This window comes from Bactrocera latifrons, unplaced genomic scaffold (genome assembly GCF_001853355.1).
Source record: "Bactrocera latifrons isolate USDA-ARS-PBARC rearing strain unplaced genomic scaffold, ASM185335v1 scaffold_15, whole genome shotgun sequence".
Lineage (NCBI taxonomy): Eukaryota > Metazoa > Arthropoda > Insecta > Diptera > Tephritidae > Bactrocera > Bactrocera latifrons.
In genome coordinates, this window is record NW_017534963.1 from 22,092 (window position 1) to 47,876 (window position 25,785).

Here is a 25,785-nt window from a genome sequence, read left to right on the forward strand (position 1 = left end):
AATGCTTAAAACATTTTTTAGCGCTCTAAACAGCTGTATATAAGTAAATACGTCGATTATTTATAAATTTGATACAATATATGATTTAAAATATTAAAGAAATTTCAAATAGCTTTTCGCATATTACAAATTGTTCATTAACTGCAAACAATTTACCAAATACTTGCTGCCATCAAAATTGCATACTGCTTTAAAATTTCTCTGCTTTTCAATACTTATACTAAATTAGTATATTATTAGTAATATTACAGTGAAACCAAGTATGTATTTCCAAATAAACCCCAAACCGCATTTTCGACATCCTTTTTTAGTATGGGTTCACGGCCGCCAAGCCTACGCGCCCTCCGGCGCGCGCAAACACCGGCTCCGCATAGCTGTGACGATAGCCTTTTCCAAGATTGGCGATACCCTTTGTATTCGGTATCGGCGCACCGGTAATGGGTGGCGGCGGTGTGGGTGAAGGATAGTAATCTGTATGTTTCTCAGTTTGTCGCCGATTCGTGCGATGTTCTGTTGGACCTGCTGCGCGCACATCAGGCGAGTACTCACGTCTCAATGGTTCGCGATGTCGCTCGCGTTCGCGTTCGTCGCGTACATGTGGCGCGTCACGTGAGTGATCACGTAGGGCGCCGCGCTGTTCATACCGGTATGCATCACGGTAGGGATCACGACCATCTGTCATGTCGCTGGAGCGTTCACGCATTATGCGATGCGCGTCGGGTCGTTTGCCTGCCGATTCCCGTGGTGCACGCATATCTGGCGCGTGCTCTTGAAATGGACGCTCTCGGCCATGTTCGCGCAAGTGATGTTCACGTGGCGGCATCATTTCGCGTGGTGGTGGCATGTGGCTCTCCTCCCAGAGTTGACCGCGTGATCGTGAGCGCGAACGTGCAGCGATTGGTTGCGGTGGTGGCGAGTCATCGAGGCGTTCCTCATCACTCCAGTCAGCATATGAACGTCCGCCATCTGCGCGCTCAACTGAACCGCGTCGTCGTGGTCTAAAATCGGTGATGTCTTTCTCTTCGGCCAGATCGTATCGACTACCAGTGCGTTCCATAGCGCGGAATTTGTCCTTGGCATCTTTGAAGCGATCTTTGGGGGTGACATCGGGTCGCCCGTTTGAGTGTGCATATTCCATTGGCCGTCCGTCATCATTGAGCCGCTTTGTATACGATGATTTGCTATGCTGTGAACTGAGTTTTGTGTGGAGCTCTTCCTTCGGTGCTGCTACTGTCACCGGCTCCACTGTCCCATCAAAAGCCTTGTAACGCATGGCAGATGACTTCATCATCTTCTCCATGCTCTGTATATAGGGTAGGCTTTCAGGTTCGCGGTATGGATTACGCTCATTGCTGCGCGAATATTGCTTGCGCTCGCGTTCACGTTCCTTTTCTCGTTCGCGCAAACGTTCTGGCTCTCGATCGCGTTCATTACTGCGGGTGTGGCTTAATTCTGAACGCTCTGGCGAGTGTGTAGTACGATGAGCAGCCGCATATTTGTTATGGCTTGCGGTTTGTTCAAAGGGCAGATCGGCTGGATCGACATAACGATGACGACCGCCATAGCGATGTGCTTCGTCGACAGCAAATGATTTGGACTGTTTCTTTGCGGCGTATTGGATGAATTTTTGTTTATCTGTTAAATTTTCCTTGCTATAGTTGGAGGACGGATGCACGGGCATATGATCGCTAGCCGGATCCGAGTCATTAAAGTCCTCCCCATCATCTGGTTTGTGTTTTGCTAAACGCGGATCTGGCGTTTCACGTTCCAGAGAAAGTTTTTTGTTTAATAAACGATTGATTTCATTGTATTTATCAGTGTCGCGCAGCTTTGGATGCTCGCGCTCGCGCTCACGTTCGCGTTCGCGTTCTCTATTGCTGTTAACGCCGCCACCGCCGCCTCCACCGCCACCATCGGCGCGGCGATGATAATCTTGTTTGGTCTCGGCCTGCATGACGCGATTAAATTTCGCATCGTAATCAGCTGGGCGCATTATGATTGGCTTGATTTCATCCTCGCGCGACCAGCTCGCGGTCGACGGGGTCTTCGAACGTGGATCGCGTTCGTGTGGGGGTCCAGCGATTTTTTCACGATGCGCGCTTTGACGCGGCGTATACGGCTTAGCAGGTAAATCACGCAAATAACTATCCTCTGGTGGTTGAACGGCGCTCTTGCGATTCAATTGCGGATGATGTGGAATTATGGGCGGTGAACGTTCCATAGCGATCTGTGACGGTTTGAGCGCGATCACTGAGTTATCTGCTTCATTAGACCACTGCTCATCCTCTGCGAAAGAAAAAAGATAAGAAAAGAAAAACGATGTTAGTAAATTACTTCAATTGAATTTATCTTTACTAAACTCACCACTCGAACTATTTAAATCCTGCCGCTCTGGGCTTGGCGCCAAATCGGAACCGATGCCCGATGAGCCGCGCGAAGAGACCTGCTTGCCCCCGACAGGCACTGCTGTCTCATTCGGTGTAGCGCCGCCCACAATCAATGCATTGCGACAGCGCCGAAGCTCGATGGCTGTCAAATTACCCTTGGAACGATGTACTGTGTCGTAGTCGCGTGGTGGCAGTAACAAAGGCGGTCCATTACCATTCAATTTGGCACGCAGCTCTGCGGCTAAGGAGTCGAATAGCTCGCTAGTGGGCTGTGGCAGTGGCAGTGGTTTTGTGGTCGCCGTGACTGGCGGTGAACGCGAAACGGGCGAACCTCCACTATGCTCTTCGCTGCATTCGGATTCGCGTGTACTATTGCCGGTATCGCTGCCCAGCGACGAGCTAAATCGTTTCGGTGAAGAGTCATTGCGGCGCTGTTGTTGTTGTTGCTGATGTAGCAGTTGTGACTGCGGTTGTTGTGACAAATAATGTTTGGACTTGCTGTTGTTGTGTTCGTTGCCGTGACCATTGCTAGACATGTGGGCTGCAGATTTGCCATTGCTGTTGTTGCCGCCGCCGCCGCCGGACGTGGGCAATGGCGGCAGGATGCCCAAACTGCAAAAGTAAAGGAAACAAATGCGCATGAATAGCAGTGTAAAAGGAATTACAAATAAAAAAAAGAAAAGTTTACAAAAAGACATTGCAATGTGGCAAGTAATATTATAAATCGGCGACACGTCGACAAGTAGGTGTGTGTTAAGTGCTAAAAAAGTTACGGCACAAGTCACACCAGATTACCAAAAGCAGTTGCAATGACTGCCCGCCAGCTAGTGCACTTCCGTCACCTGAAATTTATGTGCGTCTCCAAGCATCGACACTTGCCGAAGGGCGGCATAAACAATGCCCGACAAGTGGGCTTGCAGCTAACATGAACGGTTGTTAGTTTGTTAGGATGGTAATATTTTTTATTTATTTTTTAGTATTGTAAAGAAAATTTTAAAACTAATCTATTATTACTGTAGTTGAAATGTATCAAAGTTGTTTCAAAGAATAAGAAAAGGAAGAAGTTTAAGTGGAAGGCTTTGAGTAAAATTATATTCAGATCATTTTGGGATTACTGAGGGGCTTGGCTACCACACGTTCAAGTCTTAAGAATTAAGGGAGCTAAGGTTAAGATATCTTGAAATTTTAGTTCTCAATTTCCTCCACAGCGAGAGTATTTGTGTGTCATGAAAGTGTGCACGAAAATTGTGGCATTTTTTCAATTTTTGGATTCATTAATTTTGGTTTATATTTTGTTTACGAACCATCAGACTTGGATCGAAAGTTCTGAATCTATTGGAAAAGTTATGCTGACTACACCGATTTTTGCGTATGAAGCGATGGCTTGGGCTTCGAAAGCGTTGCAGGTTTTGGTAGGACTTTAACTAACAAACCTGCAAAGGCTTGGCTGCATCTGCCAGATGGCAGCACTACAGGTCATGCTGGAACTCACACAGCTCTATTTAGTAATCAAAGGACAGAAAAATGTGTGATATAAACCTCACAGGTAACTATCGCAATGAAAATATCGTCATATAGGGTTTCTCCGGAAAGTAATAGGACTAATTTTCTTCCACCGTGACTTTCGCAGCGTGCGCGCACCGAATGGATTCGGTAGAGGGCGTTCTTAGCTAACGTCCGAGCGGCTAGTCAGTTGTCTACGAGCATCTCAAGAGTCAGGACAAACATTTTCGTGCGACGTGTTTCTGTGAGTGGTGCAAGCCGAAAATGCAGCGTTCGTTGGAAGAGGTACGCGATTTAATTCTGTGTGAAATTCGGATAATTTGCCACAGAGACGTTTGATATATCAAGCAGGCTTACTGAGATGTTGCTTTAGCAAGAAGTGGTGTGTTTCGGTGGCACCAGACCTTTTTGAAGGGCCGGGAAGAGGTCGCTGATGAAGACCGTGCTGGGAGACTCATAAAAGGGAAGAATGAGCAAATCCAAAGTGGAAACTATGCTCATAGTCTTTTTTGACATCAAAGGCATCGTCAACCATAAATTTCATCCTCCTGGACAAACCGTCAACACCAAGTTTTACATGGAAGTCCTCAAGAGACTCAAACGAAGGGTCAATATCGGGTCCGACAAGACGTCGCAGCCTATTGGAAGTTGCACCACGACAACGTCCCGGCTCACACCGCCTTTCTTGTGAACAGCTATCTAACCAATGCCGGCATCCTTGCCTGAAAAGGCCGATGAAAGGCAAGCATTTTAAGACGACAGAGAAGATCCAAGCAGCACGCTCCTCGGCTCTCAAGGCTATTCCGGAGAATTCCTTCCGTGACGATATCAATGCTTGGAAATCGCGCTGGCAGCGCTGCATCGACGCAGAAGAAGCCAATTTTGAAAGTTCTTAAAGAATTGTAAAGATTGGTTCAATAAATTTTTTTAAATCAATTCAGTGCTTTAACTTTCCGGACAAAACCTGTATTAGTGATAAGATTTCGGTTCCAGCAAATGAGAAGCTTCTTGGAGATGAAAGGACGTATGCGAACTTTCGTGTATATAAAGACGTGTAGACAGACCGCCCTTGCTAAATCGACTCAGCTCTGCATGCAGGCAAAATTAGTATACCCTGTTCCGGGAATAAACAGTGCAGCCTTACGTTGAACTAAAAAAGCCACAATTCGATGGTAGGCTGGTAGGCAGTAAAATGTTGCACCTAAATGCGCGCAGTACATATGTATTTACATACATGGATTTATATGAATGTAAGTTCGTTGCGACATTTTCCACAAACGAATCGGCAATAACTCCGCTATCTTCTCAAATTTGCAATTTACGAGCAAACAATCGAAGAGCAAGCAGCAATCAAATGTCGCCAAGCGAGTTAAATGCGCTGCTCACAGCCGAGTTTAGAACACTTTACTTACATTACTTCTTGTATAAATACGCGGATTAAGGTTAAGTTGTTGTTTTGGGTTACCGTTTTACCGTTCGTTTTATATAAAAGTTTATTTGATGCTTTTAAGCTTTAATATCACTTGCTCATAAAATCGCACTGGTTGGTAGTAGGTGCACGAGAACGGCCTGCTGCACCTTAAAACAAATCAGCGCCGAAGTGATTACATCATTTGCTCATTTAACCGAAGATTATGGATGTATTTATGCAGGTATTCAAGCATGTTTGTTTGTGCAGTAATATGCATGCACACTGCGCTTTTGGCACTTTTGTGTGGTCTCAGCCAGTTCGGCGGTCTTGTCGCAATGCCTAGTCTAGCCTCACTTGGTGTGCACTGGTTGGTTTTGGTCTTTTTTTGCGTGTTTTCCTGCTGTCTTCTGACTGTCGTTTCATGTTGGCGTTTGCGTTGACATTTTCAAGATGCCATTTGTGAGTTGTTGGCGAAACGACGCCAACGACATTGTATGAAGTCAGTATTGAATTTCAAATTTGTGAATTATTTTTAGTTTCATTACAAATGCCGATTTGGAATTCGCGATCTATTTGTGGGTAGTTATTGCAGACAAGTTTCCCATAATGTTGATTCTAGGTGGATTGAAGTGATTTGAAGAGGTTTAACATATATGTATGTGCTATGTATATCTTTGTAAATTGTATAAGTGTATGTGTATAAAAAAATATATGACATAAACTGAGCTAAATAGCAGTTCTTTGATGAATTGAAGGGGCTAGAGAAACCGGAATTGGGCGCTTGAGCGGCCGCAGACGCAGCTGAAATGATTATGTCTCATTTATTCTCCTATTAAGCCATTAGACATTCAGTCAAATATCCATTTATTTTAAAGTGCCAATCAGAAAACAAGTTCTTAAGCTGACATTTTGGTTTTTTTATAACAATTTGACGAATATTACATAATATATATTCGCTGTTTATAAAAGAATATCGTCAGCTAAAATACAAAATAACGTAACATCACTTTTCATAAGTTTACAGTATAATAGAAGCCGTGCCTATTGCAACACAATTTGTCTTTTTGTTATAAAATGGTTATATTTTAGTTATTATATCTGACAACGATTTTCGATTCTTTTTTTGATGATGCGTTGTTTTGTATTTTAGGTGACGATATGTATGATTTTTAATATTATTTCTAAGTATTTGGCAAATTTTTGAGGTCTCACAGAAGACTTTACCGAAAAATATTTTTTTTTTTCTAATTTTCAATCCTTTGATTGGCACAACTTTTTTATATTCGGGTGAAATTTTATCTTCATATATCTATTAGTGTATGAATATGTTTGTTTACGACTGAATGAAACTACGGCTACGGAACCGTTGAAAATGTTATAAAAGTGTTTTGGAAAATCTACTTTATCAAGTACACACGCGTTGAATAGCACAAAGCTTCTAGTTGACGTTGCAAAGTCATCGCAAACTTATCTCATGCGAGTCGTCCATACACCTCTCTTACTCGTAATGACGAAGAACCAGTGGGACAGCAGAGAGATAGTAGTAGAGGAACTCAACACTTCTTATGGAGCAACTCAACCACTTTGGTTAATGTTTTGGGTATGAAACGTGCCAATGCAAGACTCGTATCAAAAGACCCGAATCTTTTGAAATCAATCCGCTTCGTGGAACCCATGAGTCCATTGAAGTCATTAAATGCCATTCTCAGAATGCACTGGAGGCCATTCCAACTACGTTTATAACAATTGTATCGAAAATTGGATTAAAGATTGGCATGATTATATTGAGGAGTCTATTTTGAATGCATTAATAAATATTTATTATAAAAACAAATGAAAATGTAGCTTTTTGGAATTCCGGGTAAAAGATCTGTAGAGCGATAAAAAAAAGGAAAATATTGACCAGGACCATAACGTACTCGTAAGCAACCATAACATCGCTAATGAAAAAAAGGCTGGCAACCAAAAGAAGCTCAATGTTTGGTCACCACATGAATTGTCTGTGAAAAATTTAATTGACCGAATTAACATCTGCGATTCTTTGGTGAAACGAAATGAAATGAAGCTCAACAAATGGTCATAAAGCCAGGATTGACGCCTCGAAAGGTTATGCTGAGTGTTTGGTGGGATTGGAAAGGAATCATCCACTATGAGCTGTTCCAGCCTGGTCGAACGATTGATGCTTATTTTACTGTCAACAATTGATAAGATTGAAGCAAGCAATCGAAAATAACGGCCAGAACTGGTCAACAGAAAGGGCTTCGTCTTCCATCAGGACAAAGTTAGACTACACACATCTTTGATGACTCGGCAAAAATTTTGAAAGCTTGGATGGGAAGTTGTGATGCATCCACCATACAGCCCTGACCGTGCACCATCGGACTACCATTTGTTTCGATCAATGCAGAACTCCCTTAATGGAGTAAAGTTGGCTTCAAGAGAAGCCTGTGAAAATTACTTGTCGCAGTTTTTCGCCGAGAAACCAGAAAAGTTTTACATTAATGGAATAATATTTTCTCTGTAGCGGAAAAATGGCAAAAAGTGGTCGACCAAATTGGTGCATATTTGGTTCATTACAGTTGTTTAAAAAATAATATACATAAGTTGAAGTTTGATTAGAAATATGAAATTATTTTTTAGACTAACAATATAATGCTTAGTCCTGTTCTTGATTTGTAAGTTTAATAATGTTTGGAACGCTAACAAATATAAAGTAAGCCTTAAGTAGAATTTAAAGATTTTGAGGACTCTGTATCTTTGCTCTAAAACTTAGTAATTACTTATGAATTGCTAAATGATTATTTGTACTCGTTTAAGAATTCAAATATAAATAACAAAAAAGTTATAAAAATAATATAGAAAGCTATCTTTTTAGGACAGTTGCACACCATATAACAATAGCTGTGCTGTATTTTCTTATAGTGATATTTAGTTATCATATAGTACATATACATACATACATATGTACATAAATTCCTCCCACAGATATTGAGCAGCGCAAATTCGCTTTTGATTAACTGTTGTTAACATATAGTATTATTGAGGAATTTCGCACATTCTCAACATTCACAAATCTGAATCATTGCAAGAAATTATTAAACAAAGTTGGGTGTCAAGTGTTAGTGTGTCAATTGGTGTCAAATGTTTTTATATATTTTTGGTTGTGGTTTTCACTGGCGCCCACTTTGCACAATTGATGTGTAGGAAACATGTTGGCAGAAAGGAGAAAGCGCTAAGTTATTGCTTGAAGCTTGAAAGGAAAAAAATTGCGCCCACAGGGTTGAATCTTAAGAAAACTTGAATGCACACGACAATTGCAAATAGAAAATAATATGCTCATTTGTATATATATATGTATATACATTAAGGTGTTCCAAAGTATAAAGGAATATTTTTTTCTCGAAAATGAAATCGAGTTCTTTTTCTAAATGGGTTTATTACATATGTAAAAACTATTATTGCGACTGAATCATGACAATCCACACCGACTTGATACTGAAAAATATGTATAATCAAGTATATAATACATATCGCCACCCAAAATGTAAAATAACGTAACATCACTTTTCATAAATTTACAGACGAAGGAAAAACGTTTTAATAGCAACCACTCATATTGAAAAAAAATTTGAGTTTTGGTTATAAAATGGTTATAAAATGGTTATATATTGGCTATATCTACAGCAGAAGCTGAAAATTTATGCTACGTATATGTAATACGATGTAGTGAATCGTATGCAATAAAAAACTCAATTTTGATTTTGGTATATGTCCATATAAAATATTAAGTATTCTTACACGTGCCGCTGATATTTTACAGCGCAAATATTATATGTATTCAGGGCGCATGTGAAATTATAGAAAAAAAAAACTTAAATATTATAACTGTACTTGTAATCAGCACAAAAAAGTATGAGCATTAAAAATTTCCGTCATATTGCGGCATTTTCAACGTGATTAATTATTCAACTGCAGCTGGCATTCGTGTTTGCTGACTCGCCATTTAGACAATCGACGAAAATGCAGCAAAAACTACACCAACAACATAGACTTCTTTTCTTTTCTAATCTCCCATTATTGCCACAATTAATTAATGACCCTGTCATATAGATGAACACGGCATGCAGTCTAATGGAATAGCGGTAAATAATGCAATGAAGTGAAAAAAGTCCCAAGCGCACACGAAACTTGTCGCAAAAGCCGTTGCATGCCACACCGCATGAGGAAGAACCGTAAACAACGTCAGGCAGTTGCATCATAAATGACGGGGATTGCGGTAACTTGCCTATTTTAAATGCCGCCGTGTGGCTGACGTGTGTGTGGCACTACAGTGCAATCAATGCTCATCACTTAAAAAGCCAGTTGGTTTTTAAAACAAAAGTTTTCGAAATTTGCATATTATTTTTGAACTGTTAGACTTTATTATTGCAAGATTTGCAGCAATAATCACTTCCGTGTAAACAGCCATTGCTGCGAGGAAGAAAGGAAAAATGTCTTTGTGTTATTGCCATACAAATGTGGTGTTGTGTGTGTGCACGGCCACAACTCGCAGCCATAAAATAAAGTTATGCTTGCGTTTCTTTGTGAATTTTGAGCGCCGCCGCTTTTATATTGTTGTAGAAAATTGCAAACAAAAATATAAATAAATATTTCTTCACGCTTTCAGTGATAACTTGCATGTATGTATGTGTCTTTGAAGCGATTGTGCAACAATGTGCTTCCTCAACCCCAACAAACAGTTAATCGATGAATAAATCGCAGAAATTTCGTATAAAAAAAGATGTGCACAAACTCTAAACATCTTGAAATTTCGTCACCTGTGCACAAGCAACGCAGATTTTTGCAGATATGCTTTGGCAACTTTCACCAACGGAGATAAAAGACTTAAGACACAAACTTGCCTGAGTGTCACTGCGTAGAAGCATAATGAAAATTGCGTGTACTCACCGTGTTTCTAATTCCTCAAAACGTTTTTGATTTTCTGGCCGATTGATTAGTATTTGGAGCTGTTGATGCAACGCCTCGGCTGTTGACTCAGAATCGCAACGGTAGGCGTGTACGTGCAGTGGACATTTCGTTGCCGGATTATAAAGCAACAAAACACATGCAACGATATCATCCGTTTGCACGGAGCTGGTTATGGCACTGTGTGGTATGAAATGTTTTGAGGAGCCCTGTTGAGTGAATATATTATAATTATATTTATAATTATATTAATTTATAATTAAAATATGGAAGTTATTGTTCAAAAATATTTATTGTAAAAATACAAAAACAAAAAAATAAAATACAAAAATAGTTTAAAAAACTCATACAAAAGCTTGGTTTTGATCGGCCAGATTGTATGACAGCTATATGCTATAGTAGTTCGAACTGAAAAATTTCTTCGGAGATTGTACTGTTGCCTTGGAGAATAGTTCATGCCAAATTTCGTGAAGATACCTCGGCAAACAAAAAAGTTTTCAATACAAGAACCTTAATTTGATCGGTCAGTTTGCATGACAGCTGTATGCTATAGTAGTCCGATCTGAACAATTTCTTTGGAGATTGTGGCGTTGCTTTGCATATTAGTTCATGCTAAATTGCGTGAAGATATCTCGTCAAATAAAAAAGGTAAGTTTGTATGACAGCTAAATGTTCTAGCGGTTCAAAATCGGCGGTTTCGACAAATAAGCGGCTTCTTGGGGTGAAAAAGGCGTGTGTCAATTTTCAGATCGATATGTCAAAAACTCAACTAGTTAAGGTCTAAATATAATTAGTATCTAAAATGTAGTAACGAAAGTGTTGTAACTTAAATATTTTATAAAAATCTTGTCAACAAAGAAAAACTATTTTCAGCTTATTTAATCTTATAAAATTATCTAATTAAAAGTAATAAATATAATTAATTAAAAAATTACCAAACTTTTAATAGTTTTCAGCTAGTTTCTACAGATTTTTATTTCACTTTAACCAGTTATGAAAAAATATTAAAAAATTTCTTTGAAACTAAACTATCTACTGCCACCACTCTTTTTAACAAAAAACAAAAAAAAAAACATATTGTATATCAACAGCATTACCAAATTCCTGCCGCAATAATCATTAAAAATTACCTATTTCACAAAAGTTTATCAACTTTGACTCACCTGCAATATTTTGATACCCTTGTGGGAGACCTGCAGCGTCACCTTGAGCGGCTCTTGGCCGCGTGACCGATCAATCAGATACGGCAGCACCGAGTTGATGACACGTGTGCCGCGCAAACCTTTCGCCTCCTCGGCGCCCAGAAACCAAACATAATAGGATGCTTTTTGTACATCTCTTCGCAGGCGTAGAGCCATTTTTTATATTTCTTTACTGTAATCTTGTGACTTGGCCAAAATTCAAAAAGCAATAAATATGCCTTATGCACCTTATGGTTGCCGGCGTTGCTGTTGTTATGGTCGAGCGTAGGTTGTTGGTTGCGAACACAGCAAAATTGTTTCTGCTTTTTATTTTATTTTTCAGCTTGTTGTGCTATTTTTTTTTTATATTAAGTGAGTTTCTGTGTTTATGTGGCAGTCAGTTTTTAGGTTAAAAGTAATTACTCCCGTTGAAAAAAAATCGAAGGCAACTGGAAATAGGAAAAAGAATGAAAAAATAAGTTGATAATATTTATTATAAAATTGTGTTTATATTTAAATGTTATCTAATTTTATATATATTCTTTATGATAAGAATAATTTGGTTTTCTTAGGTGATATCATAAATAATTTTATTGAAGAATTGTGACAGATTCTCTTATATGGACCATTATATGGTTATTTTTATATCTAAAAGGAACTTCAGTTGGATTGCAACAGCTTTTGTAAAGTTCTTTCCACACTATGAAAGCCCTTTAAGAGATTACAGTACTTTGTTTGAAGTATTTATTTATGAAGTGTGCTTAAAACACGAGGAAAAATTTCGTGGCCTACATGGAAATGCTAATTAATTTTCTTTAAATTGTTATACTTTCAGCGATTGTGGCTCAGAGTAACAAATATATAAATTTATTAAAAAAGTGTCTGTCCAACAATAACTTATAGAAATGTTTAAGAAATGAGAAAAACTATTGTATATATTCTTAGGGTTCCTATTATAGGAGTTAGCAGATTTTTTCAGAATTCGTGGACAGTTTCAGAAAACCTTTTCTCAAAAGGAATAATTTCAAAGAACAAAAAACAGTGGGCGGCTACTTAATAAAGTTCATAAATATTTTGATTGCTTCAATGGGTTATAAATGACGAAAAGTAATTTTTTCATCCAATACAGAATTCGAAGGATACAATAATGAAAGAATATGCATCCCAGGAATAAATTAACTCTATACCAACAGGTGTATCTAAATAGTGATTTGAGCATTGGAAGATTCTTTAAAGAAGTGTTTTTATTTCGCCTAGGTTAGTATGAACAAAACACAATAAAATTCTTAAATAAATAAACAATTTTAATAAAAATGGTTACTTAACATACTTATTGAATACAACATAATTTTGATGGATGATAGAGTCAATCCCTAACTTCCTCAACAAGCAGGCAAACGTGTCAATGGAATAGGGGGCGCTTATGCTGGCAATTAAAATACAAAAGAAATGGCATAAGAACTTCAGTAGGAGTGATAATACTGGAGGAGAATACTATACAATGACTATTGTGGAAACTGTTAGATGATAGAAGTAGAGGATACTACAAAACATCTTCTATGAAAATGCAAATCCTTCACTATCGGATGAAGGATTCTTGACGATGTCTAGAATTAAAAATTGATAAAAAAAATTTTTAATATATAAATTGGAGTAAAAAAATTTAATTTTTTCAAATAAGAAGCTGGTATAAAAAGCATTAAGGGGAACTCCTAGTGTGATAGCACAATGTGGTAATTTTTGAGATTAAAAAAAAACTACTGTATCAATTGTTTTAAAATCTTAAGGACATATTTATACATATATACTATATTACGAACACACAGTAAAATATTTGAAAAAATATTTTCTAGATAAACCGATAACAGAAAAAAGTTTAATTTTACTTTTTGAAATGACAAAATTCAATTTTTGATCAGATGAGAAAACTTATATGTCATTATGGGAATCACATAATTTTTTTAAATTATAAACTTGATATTAACATTATTTTCTATTCAAAAGAAAAATTATTAAATTAAAAATAAAAAAAAAATTGAATTAATTTAAAATATTTTTGTTTTTTAATTTCTAGTTCGATTTTTGGGATAAAAAATTGGTTTTTACTGTTTTAATCCGGCATTTGTGTTCATTTTAAAAACATTTTTGTCTATGATTTTCGGAATACAAACAAAATTTAAGGTTAACTCCATTGTATTTTTAATGCAGCATGAAATAAGGTAATTTGAAATTCAAAACACACATTTTTTCGATTTTCATAATCAGCCTGGAATACATTTCAACACGATATTTAGGAATAAAATTTTAATTTTTTGCGCGAATTTTTAGATAAAAATTTTCATTTTTAATTTTTCAGTTCAGTATTTGATTTTATCCCAAAGGGGATATTTAATTAAGATTTTTGCAAAAAAAAATTAATATAAATGTTAGTTCAATAATAATAATGATTTCCCTCCCACTTGTAAAGAATTTTTTTAAACAACTGTTAATTTTATTTGTCAGCATGATAACGTTTTGCTGAATATTCTGCATTCATATTTTAATACAATTACTGTGCAAAGGTTTCAGCCACAAATAGCCTCTTATCATTGTATTAATATTAATTATCACAAATTGTTATGGCTTAATTAAGCTTTAATAGCATTTAACAATTAACTTTTCAATGAATTCATTAATTTTATCCATATGTCCATATATTTGCTTCAATAATAATTCATTTTCAAATATATTTTAACGTTTTTTATTGTCACGTTTTTAACTGTCACTCTACTTACATTGGCTTGGAAATTTAATGCCAAATCAAAAGACTTAAGGCACGAACTTGATTTGGTAACGCCGAAAAAATTGAAAAAAAAAAACACTTTAATATATGCATATAAAATTGTAATTATGGAAAATAAACTGAAACTTTGGCACGTACACACATTTTTTTATATTAAGTTTATTTCCTGTTACACAAACACACACACTCACATAAATATATGCAGCTAATTAGTTGGCGCGCATAAAATTAGCATAAAACACACGAATGCTGCCAAAAATAGTTGCGGATCGCCGACTTTAACTTATGCGCTCGTGTTGATTTGTTGATAAACATTAACACTTTATTTGCCTAAACAAGAATGAGGCGAAAAGGAGGAGAAAAGAATATATGGCATAATTTGCATTTACAAGGCAGAGAACTTAAACAAAAATAATGAACAGCGACACAAGAAAGGCGAGCAAGCAACACGGCAAGACAAATATTGACACAAAAACAACATTAACAATAACAACAAAGACACTAAAGGCTTTCCTGTGCCGCAAGCGATTCGCGACAGCTATAATAATCAATAAATATTAATGCGATTGCTGGAGTATTTCGAGCTGACCGACCGTTTGTAGGCACATACCCCGGTTTATATGTGTGTATAACCCAAATAATTGCGCACGAAAAAAAATTGTAGCTTTAGAACACTAATTGTGAGGCTTATTTAGTTGCATGCTTTCTTTTGTAACCACATATATAGATTATAACGGTTAACGCTGTGACGTGACGTTGTCACTGGGCCATACCGCGCTGACAATTGACACAAGAATGGTAAACACTTTGACACAACACTTTTGTTGTTGTAGGCATGTTTTCCAACACAAATGATGCGTGCATATAAAAAAAACAAAAACACATTACAATTTTATTGTAATTTCCCGAAAAATTTTAGTTTGTTTCGGAATAATAATATTATTTTCAAATAAATTATATTGATTAATCAATTATGTGATACTTTAGATATACGATTTTAACTTTTCCACAACACACGCTGACCGCCACGAAACTATAAAGTATTTACGGAAATTTAATATACACGAATAAAGTTTGTAGCGCACAAAATTTTATTTAAATTTACTTCACGCCGCGCTTGCGTGCTTCTGCTCATTTCACTTCAAATATGCGCCGTCGAAATTGTAGACGAAGCGAGCGTTCGCCAAGCATGTCTCGATCGTGCTACGACGAGTGATTAACTGAGGTGATTTCGATAAATTTTTGGGTGGTTTACCGCTTTGATGGCGAACGCGCTGCTCAATATCTTCATGGCGAGCAATAATAATAGCTGAAAACCAGCTAGTCAAGCGGTCGATACTGCCCACAAGTGGCGGAGAGTAATAACGCGTACACACACATGCAAGTAAACCTCTTCATATGCGCATATTTATGTCCGCCGAGCGAGCGCGTGTCCACAAATCGATGGCTAAGAGTTGTGGTGGCAGCCAGCGGGAGGAAAGCGTTGTGTAAAGTGTGATCAAGCATCGATCTCACCAAGCATAGTTGAAACACATACACACATATGTGTCCATATGCTAGCTGCTTGCGTGTTTTGCCTTGTGCTGAAGAAAGCTGAAAGTGGAATTTTTGCTTGAATTTCAATTTTTTCTTGCGTGTTTTACGAGTTTCCTTAAATGCCCGCTGATTTTTTTTCGGTGGAATGTTTTTGTTGAAACTAAAAGTTGTCGACGCTTGTTCGGTGGCCACTCAACGCTTAGGACGATGCTGTCGATGATACTTTATGATAATTTCCAAGCAATGTAGCACCGTTGCTCGTTTGTAAGTCTGGCTTGTCGACCAGCGTGTGTTTTATTGCAAACATAAGTACCATGCTCGCCCACTTGCTTGATCTTTCTGCGTAGCCATTGAGCCATTGTAATTTGTCTACGCATTGTTGTTAATATAAATTTGAATAGTAATTTGCATTTCATCATGGAAAGACTTACACCATTAAATTTGAAGTTTCTGTGGTTTTTCTTTAAAAAAAAAAAGTAGAGAACCTCGAAATGGACCACCCTTTATAAAGGCAGAAGAGACTCTTTTTGAACGTGGACCGTGCTCGAAATTCAAATATCAGCTCCGAGGAGGTTGTCATAACTCGATTGAGGCCTTAAAAAAAATGCTGTGTAAACTCTTGTTCTCACTATGTGTTATCCTGAAACACAAGGCAGCACACCGTCTTTTTGGAAATAGAGATTCTCCATGTCGATTTTTATCAAATTTCGGGGGAAAAAAAGTGCTTCATTTCGGAAGAAATAAGGACCGACGAAGCCGCCGTACCACAATCCGCATCAAAATATACATTCTTAAGGATGCAAAAGCGTTTCCTAAAACACGTGGATGTTAATCACCCAAATAGCGACAATTTTGTTTGTTGACGAAGGCATTAAGGCAGAAAAATGGCCTCATCTGAAATTATAATTTTTCATTTTACAATAACCACCGGAAAATATAAATTTGCATAATAATCTGGAACAATTTCCAAGCGTACTAAAGTAAAACCTGACATGCTGAAATGGCAAACCTTACTGACCTGGACTGGACCTGACTGCATGACCTGGATGACAACTTATCTGAACCTTACCACCCTAAGGAAGACTAGAAAATCGTTACAACAAACAACAAAATTTAACACAAGTTCGTTTATTAACATGGCCGCCACGAGCTGTCATATGATAGTGTTATCCCCTTTTTTTTTGCAATCCTTGATTTTGCTTCTCAAAAAGCTGCAATTTTCTCAGAATCACAATTATCGGATCGCTATAGAATATATCAAAATGAAATGCTCTCATGGAAAACTTATTTTAGAAATGATATCTTTAAGAAATGTGGCGTAGATTTTTCTCCTAGCCAAGGCTGCAATATTCGAACAAAATGTTCAGATTGGTTCGATATATAATATGTTGTATATAGTTGTCTTATAAACTGATCGCTCAAAATGAAGTTCTTGGCTAAAAGCTATTTTATTTGTTCATTTGATTACTTTTCAAATAAAATGTCAGGGAAATCTTACGTTTTATTAGCCTAAAGCTTTTATTACTCTATTAAAAGCTTTACATTTTATATTCTAATGCAATTAAAGGATTTTTTCAATATCTTCGATGTGAGGCCATGTTATTGCTACTTTACTACGAACATCGACTGCCATATTAATGGAAGATAACGGATATTATAACAAAATATGATTCACGCATTACGATTTTTGGCAGTTTTTAATTAAAAATTCATCCGCCTTAAAAATTTCCCCAAAATGAAGCTTGCGGAATTGCGCTTCTTAGAGTTAAGCACTTAATTGATTCAATTAAACCAAATATAATTTGAGTTTAAACAGCCTGACTTATAAAAGCGCATGCTGCCATGTTAATCCCGCCCCGAACAGCTTTTTCAGATAAATATTTGTATATGTAAAAACATATATTCATATGTAAAATTTATTTTAAGCGACTTACAAATTTCACTTGTCAGTATAAATTGGCACAAATGCGCACAAAAGTTAAACTGAAATTTCTAATAAAACTATAAAAATATAGTATAGTGTATTAGAGGCTAGAGCAGCTGTCCAACTTAGCAAGCTAAGCGCGCAATTAGCAGACTCATATGCATGCATCTGCCCACATTGCCACACTGTTTCAATTTATGTCATTCCGAGTTAAATTTATTTGCCACAACAACAGCCATACTTATGTATGCAACATATTTTTATAGAAAATGAATAATAAAAATTGAACTGGCAACCGCCATCAACATTTCAAACTGTCCGATTGAGTGCATGTACTCGTTTGTGCAATATTTCGCTTGCAGTCCACTTTTACTGTGACACTACTGCGTTGTTGTATTTAAAATCAAAAGCGGTTGAGCGCGTTCATCAGCAGCTTTCTGCTTTTCGCCGCGTGCTGACTTATTCGTTTTTGTTGAAGCGCTTCTCTCTTTAATTTCGGCTAATCTTGCATTTTGCGTGCGCCGCCGCAGCAGCAGCTGCCGCCAACCTGTCGTTTGCCCGTACGTGTTGAGGTTGTGCCACCGCTGTCTGCCATCGCGATAAGCACTTGCAACGGCACTCAGCGTTGCTGGCGAGTGGCGACAGTGAAATGCCACCGCACCCAAAAATCAAATTGTGCGCAGATGAAATTAGGCGCCGAAATGCTGATTTATGTGGAGATATTTGCCACATATGTATGTGTACATGCAGTTATGCGTGCCAAAGGAAAGCGGCTGAGTGAGGTTAGAAATAAGCATGCGAGGCTAATAACTTTGCGAGTATATGTATTTACAACTATTTTGCGAGCGCACGCACACTTTTAGGTCGCACATAGCTGTTAAGCCGCCGCTGCGTACTGACTAGTTTAAGCTGCATGGGACGGTGTAAAGATTATACCACGTTGCAACATTGGCATCACTTTCATGTTCAGTCGAAAACAACTGCATTACCGCCAACTGGACATTGCGGCATTTTTATCTTATCGCCACTTTGCAATTAAAATAACTACAAATAAGTCAGTCAGTAGGCGCTTCATGAGAAAGTGAACCAACCACTTACAATCTGCGGTAAATCGAGATTTAAAAATGCCAGTTTTTATACGAAATTTTCAAAAATGTGTGATAGCACATGATTATATTCCTACAATACACAACTATATTTCATTATATAGTAAAATGAGGCTTTGATGCTTTTGTATAATTTTTTTTCCCAAAAAGAATGGAATTTGTTTTCCAAAACAAAAAATTGTTTAGCAAACTTCTTACTTTTCGATTTCAATACATCCACAAAGCAATAAACTTACAAAATTAAGTTAAAACTTGGTTAGGGTTAAGTTTTAAGGGCTATAAAATTGCCTAACACTTTATTACAGGGCTTTGTGATTTATTTTGAGAGATTTTTATTAATGGGTTAGGTAAATTTAGAGCCCTAAATTTTAGATTCAGTCTAATCGGCTCTCAAAACTTTGAAGGTTTTTTCGAAAAACTGTTTTCAGAGCCGTTGAAGAAAATTTCTCCGAAATGGATAAACTGATCGGCTTAAATTTTTACATAACGTTCTTAGATATATTTTTGTAATGGTGGAAAGAATACAAGTTTTGGTAATAATTATATTTTTTAAGCCACTCTGGAGAGTGAACTTAAAAAACAAATCGATTTATTTTTGGGAAATGTAAATCTTGTACATTCGATCTTCATCATTGCACGTATTTACTTATATATTGCAATAATACATTTTTTTGGTTTTTTGATTTTAGATAATTTTAAGCAGAAAAATGTTCCTTACCGGCAGATGCTTTCTTTCGGAAAACCTCCCGAATATCAGATATTGGCTACGGGATCAAGAGGAACCAAAAAATTTCAAAATAAATAGCAGTATAGTAAAGTACATTAAATTCTGTAAATATACATTATTCTTATTTACCTATTAAATATTTACCTATTAAATAAAAATTCCCTTCAAAAAAAAAAAAAAAAAACAAAAAAAAAACGCTTTTTCGAACTTGCAAGTAGATATCACCCAGTAAAATATCTACATCTTCAAACCATTCTAACAAATTACATGCCGTAAATTTTTTTCTATCTACATTTGACAAACCTTTTTAAACGACAAAACTATTCCCTACAAATGCTACAAGTAGTAGTACGCCGATTTTACTACCAGGACTATTGAAAATACAAACAAAGAGAATTGAAGACAAATATCATGCATTACTCATACTTTATGGGAAAAATATTTATTGCCACTCAAGGCTTGGCGCTCACAGCAAAATAGAAATTTCGGCAAGAGGAAGCAGCTAGTGAAGTTGGCCGCTGTTTGCCGCAAGCAACACACACAATTCATCGCATCACTAATTCTGTAAAGACTCACCAGCAAGCGAGCGAGCAAACGCAGCAGTGTAATTGGCGGGCAGGCTGTCGAATAAAATGGGATTTTTCTTGCTATTTTTGTGGCGCAATCATTCATGTTATTTATAAAATGTATTTTCGCTGTAGTAACTTTTGCCACTGGCCCATTGCTTATCTCTGCTAGAGATGCCGCGCTGGCTTTGTGCACGCACACATAGCCGCTGATTCGAGCTGGCTGCGTATTTATTTTGTTTTTGTTGGATTGTAAAAAAATAAGACGCAAAATTGTTTTCAAACAGAAAGATTTCACTTACAAAAAGCTATTGGCAAATTGAAATTGTTTATTTATATAAATGTATATGTGTGGGTATGCATATATGCATATGTGCGCATGTTTTTTTATCAAGTTACGCCTGTCGGATTTATATCAATTAACTTCGTTTGCGAATATGTTTGTTGTTGTATTTTATATCGTTACGGAACCTGTTGCCATCGGTAATTAAATTGAAAAATAACCCAAGTGCTTTGGAGAAACTCAAATTTCTTACTATTAGGTCAGCGTGTAAATGGTTGGGGTCTTTAGGGAAGGGTTAAATGTGACAAGATCGGTCGTGCTATTTTATTGTGGATTTTTGTTGTTGGAAATTTGATAATGGGAAGATTTTCGAAAATTTAAAAACGGTAATATTGTATGGTAGTTGTGGAAAGTTTGAGGATATATTTTTGTTTGTAAATAAAATTAAATAGAATTATCATATAAAAAAAAAACTTATTTTACAGAAATTTCAAAATATTTCCCATTTTTTATGAAAAATTTATATTTTTAAATATTAAAAATAGCAAACTTAATTTGCTTGCTTTTGTGTTCATTTACACTATTTAAAAAATTCGAGTGCTGATATTAAAAAAAAATTATGAACTTTTGAAACGGGTTCGTTGCTAAAGTCTTTGAATTTTAATGGAGAAAATCGAATTTGACTATGATCGTGGTGGTTGTGGTTAAAATCCAAATGCGGGAAGAACTGACCTTGTCAGTTGAATGTGGAGTTGCATTGCAATCGGGTGCCGGACCCAAAGCACGGCAGAGGGTTTAGATGGGCCTCGAACCCGACCAAGGTGGTCAGTGTGTCTATTCCACACTGTCAATTGGTACTGAAAATGCTTAGCATTCTCAGGGCGCTGATCAACGCATTGATTTGAACCGCTGTGCTTTTGAGCGCAGCTACCCACGTTAAACACACCGTACGTTTACTATGAAGCGCCGTATTTACATATTTAGTTTCAATAATTTATGCAGTTTCTTTCCCAATTACCACACACACACACACACCCAATGAGCAGATTGGAGTTACCTCCAAGGACTTACTTCTCCCCGTGGTACCAGGTTTAAGTCTTTGGTCTAACTTTGTAGCTTTTGCTACTACCAGTTGAGTCCCCAAAAACCCAATGACTGATTGCATTTGATGCTGTGACAAATGCCTTATATTTTGTGATATAAATATAAAGCTAAAAATTTGACTTCCATCCGAATATTATAGCACTTATCTGACTTAGACCATGTTGACATCAAAACATGGTCTCTAAAGCCTGACATAATGCATATGGCTTTTAGTCGCCTCTTACGACAGGTATGCCGAGTACAATAAAACAATAACATAAAAACGATTAGTTTTCAATTTAAATTTTCTGCGCCTAAAAGCAAAAGAAATCTGCGCCACCTTCTCACCGCCAATCAAATTCAAATATTTACATATTTAGTTTTAATAATTTATGCAGTTTCTTTCCCAATTACCACACACACCAATCATAATTGCCGAGCACAATAAAACAATAACATAAAAACGATTAGTTTTCAATTTAAAATTTCTGCGCCTAAAAGCAAAGGAAATCTGCTCCACCTTCCCACCGCTAATCAAATTCAAATATGGACTGCGGCTGCCGAACTGACACAGCAGCACCAGTAGAATAGTATAATAGATGATTATCGCTGAGAAAATGACTGATTATTACACCGGCAGGTTGTGCAGTTGACTAATAACTCCAATGGCTGACAGCAGCTCGGTTGTGTGACTGAAAAACTGACTTACTCACTCAGTGGCTGCCTGAGACAACGTCAACATCAAAACATCATAGTATGCCCCAATTGGTTCGGCGTTTAGTTTATGTTGGCGCCGAAGAGAGAATTTCTAAATTCAATACACCTGAGAATAACAAAAGAGAAATGCGAAAGTTGCTGACTGCTTACGGGTAAACAGGTGGGTTGTCGACTGGCTGGCAACATTTGGCTTGGCGGAATTCCATTGATGAATGCGCATGCGCAACTAAGCTGAGCAATATTACTGTCGGCTGGCACAGATTCATTCATTCACTGCAGCGTGGCGCAAGCAACAAGCAGCAAGAAGTAGTTATTGGGAAGACACAATATTGAGACAGAAGATCGGGTTGGTAACAAACAACAAATGTCTGAGGCGTTGAAGGAAAGTCAGCAATTGTGTGACAGTTGTTGCTTGCTGCCGCTCTGTTTGCGGTCTGGCACAATTAAGTCACCTGCAACTTGCCACAAGTTGTCAAGCTGCTTACGCTGCGTAGCGCCGACATTGGGAAAAGTGCACTAATTCAATTTAAATTTGCGAATTCAGCGCAGGCACTCAGCCAGCCGGCGTAATTTCATGCAATTCTAGTTTGCTGGCATGCAGTGGGCCTGGTGCTACTAGACGCATTTCTTATTTGCAGATAGATATACATACATATTTTAATAACATAATAATTTTAAATTCGTCAACATGAGAAGCAAGCTTAGTAAGCTCTTGTTTAGCTCTAATATATTCTGAGTTGACAGACTTTCATCGCAGACGATTTTCTGACGTTGTTTTACAATAAATTTCACTTTGTCACATTGCAATTTGTTTGTGCTGCAGTTTAGAATCAGTGAGCTTTACTTGTTTAGTTAGGAAAATATATTATATAATATAAGAAAGAGTTTCAAAGTGCCTATATTAAGAGGCGTTAGTTTGAAATACGAGGGAGTTGAGGTTTAACATTCAGAAAAACAAAATGAGGTCAACTCAAGATTGTGAACGAGATTGCCAAAGGCTTTGTACAGTAGATGTAGTAACCATTCTTAGCGACGGTAAAGCTGCACTTAAAGTAATCTCTGCATATGAGACGAAATCGGTATTGGTGCGGGATTGTATAAAACGGCTGAATAGTCCGTCGGAACGTAATCAAGTGCACCTCATCTGCTCGCTCCGCAACATCTACTAACATGATTGGACCTGAAGCCTTTATCGTGGTGGGTCCTTATACCATAAAAGAGCTCTTCCACAAGGCATATAACATGGACCTAGCTTCTTGTGCTAATTGCCGGTTCTGCGACAGGGAGCCTGAAACTCCAGAACAGCTGCTAATTGACTGACATAGCAGTCTGAAGAAGCAGCGTAATTGCCCTTTGATCTATGGGATCACATCGCCTCACTAGCTCCTAGCAGTATATTGGAATTGGAATGGCGGTGAAATCGTCTTATCAGTAGATGGGACTGCAATATAATTTCACCATGATCAGGAAAAGAACAGCAAGAACCTGATAAAAATATAACTAATGCTCGAGACTACAAACAAAATTAAACACCGTTATGATAACAGATTCTGAGTTGTATTATATATATAGTAAAGATATGGAAGAAGGCATTTGAAATCAAAGCATGTGGTTAAGAGCAGTGTACTCGTATAGGATAAGGATTGACATTTTTACTTTTTCGATGAAAAAAGTATTGTAGTGTCAAATGTACTTGTGGTAAGGGATTGTGGTAAGGAGATTGAAGTAGATTGGACTTACGAAAGAGGGATATTTGTTGTGGAAAAAGTAAATAATGTGTTTACAGGCAAATATTTGAAGTGTGAGCATAAAACTCGACGATAAAAGATTTATTTTGAGTTCATGTTTAGAGAAAGTTATTCCCTTCGTAAAGAAATCAAAAATATATATCAACTAGTGGATCCGGCTTTGCTGTGGTATTCGTATAATAAACTATTTAATACATTGAACATTTTAGAAAAAAATAAAAATAAATTTATTATGAATATTTATTGGTTCAAATCGAATTTAAAGCTTCCAGATTGAGCCTTAGGGAACAGAAAAATGAGATTGCGACTGTGTGCACATTTTTTAATATAAATTATCCAAAACATGTTTTGAAAATTTTATTTTCTCTTTAACGTTTTAAATCTTTATTACTTCTTTATTATATTTCATATATTTATTATTGTTATATTTCAGTACTAAGTCACTTGCTTTTATTGAAATACAAAAACAAACAAAATAAAATTTGAACAAGAAAATTGTCAACCTAAGGCCGCAAACATACATATATTGATTGCATAAAGTCATAATCGAAAAGTGGCCGTACATAAAAAAATGCGCGCTCCATTGAAATAACAGCTCGGCAAGCAGCTGCAAGTTGCTTGCATTATATGTATATTGCATAAAAACTACAACAACAACAACAATAAAAATTCGATGACCGCATTTTTCAGCAGTATTAAAATATTTGTGGCCACAACTAGGCATATTGGTATTGCTGCTGCTGCTGTTGGATGTTGTTGTTGCACATTGTTATTGATTTAACGCCGGTGTGTTTTATATATTAGCGCAGCGCCACAAAAGCAATTCATATTTAATAGCGAAAAATTCATAAACGGCGCGCAAGTGAAAGTGTTTAAACGTGTTTGGGGTTTCCGGTTTTGATCGAGCGATAATTTTTTGTTGGCTTTGGGTGTTATTTTTATTATTTTTATTATTTTTTTCACCTTTTTAACTTAATTTTGCTTTGTTGCATTCAATTTGATTTTATTTAATTATCTATTAATTTGTTATTTTCTTTTTTATAATTTTTATCATATTTACTTTATATTTACTTTTAAGAAGATACTTGCTTGCTTACGCGGTTTTGTAATTAATAATTTGAAGCGATTCACATAAATACATATATGTACATATATGGCAATTGATAGCTTTTGTTAAGCAGCACTGGAATTTGAGCGCTGGAAATGATGGTATCTTTTTTAAAGTACAGTTACCTGTGTAGGCGTATACTTGACTTGAAATCTAACTTTTTGTATCTGTCTAAGGTGGGTCTATTAATTACAAAATTGCAAACTAATGTGGGTCGTGATGATTAGGGAATTGTTGATGATGAGAAGAAATTGTAAATTCATACAATAGGTGCTTCATAACAGATTTTTATTTTTTTTTAATTTTTACTCTCGCAAATAATTTTATTTTATAATATCATTCAATGGCTTATTTTTTATACCTTCATGATTTTGATGGATCAATTGATATGTAAACTATATGCTATAGTACTCCTATGTGAATATTTTTGGTAGTCGAAAAAGTCTTTTCGTATTTTGTCAATTGATGTCGTTGTAGTCGTATATCTCCAGTGCTACTAATCACATTGTGTCACACCATATATTTTTGGAAAATTATTATTATTCAGGGAAGTTGAAAAAAGTTACAGCTGTTCAAAAATGAGTGAAAATAATGAGCAATTCGCTATATTTTGAAATTTTTGTATAAAAAAGAGAAGAATGCCACGCAAGTCAAATTTATTAGTATAAATATAAAAAAATAAGTTGAAGTTTGATTAGAAATACGAAACGACTTTTTCGACTACTCAATATTGAGGGATTTTGTGAAGACACCTTGTA

The 25,785-nt window shown here is 36.7% G+C and overlaps 1 protein-coding gene across 1 annotated transcript; it reads right to left on the reverse strand.

Moving 5' to 3' along the window:
* Positions 1-35: 35 nt before the first annotated feature.
* LOC108965863 (uncharacterized protein DDB_G0284459) lies at positions 36-11,804 on the reverse strand. The gene is made up of 4 exons (XM_018928531.1): positions 11,430-11,804; positions 10,249-10,475; positions 2,365-2,999; positions 36-2,286 (listed from the first exon to the last, which is right to left on the reverse strand). Exons 1-4 carry the CDS (start codon positions 11,622-11,624, stop codon positions 308-310), a joined length of 3,036 nt encoding a protein of 1,011 aa, XP_018784076.1. The 5' UTR covers positions 11,625-11,804; the 3' UTR covers positions 36-307.
* Positions 11,805-25,785: the final 13,981 nt, after the last annotated feature.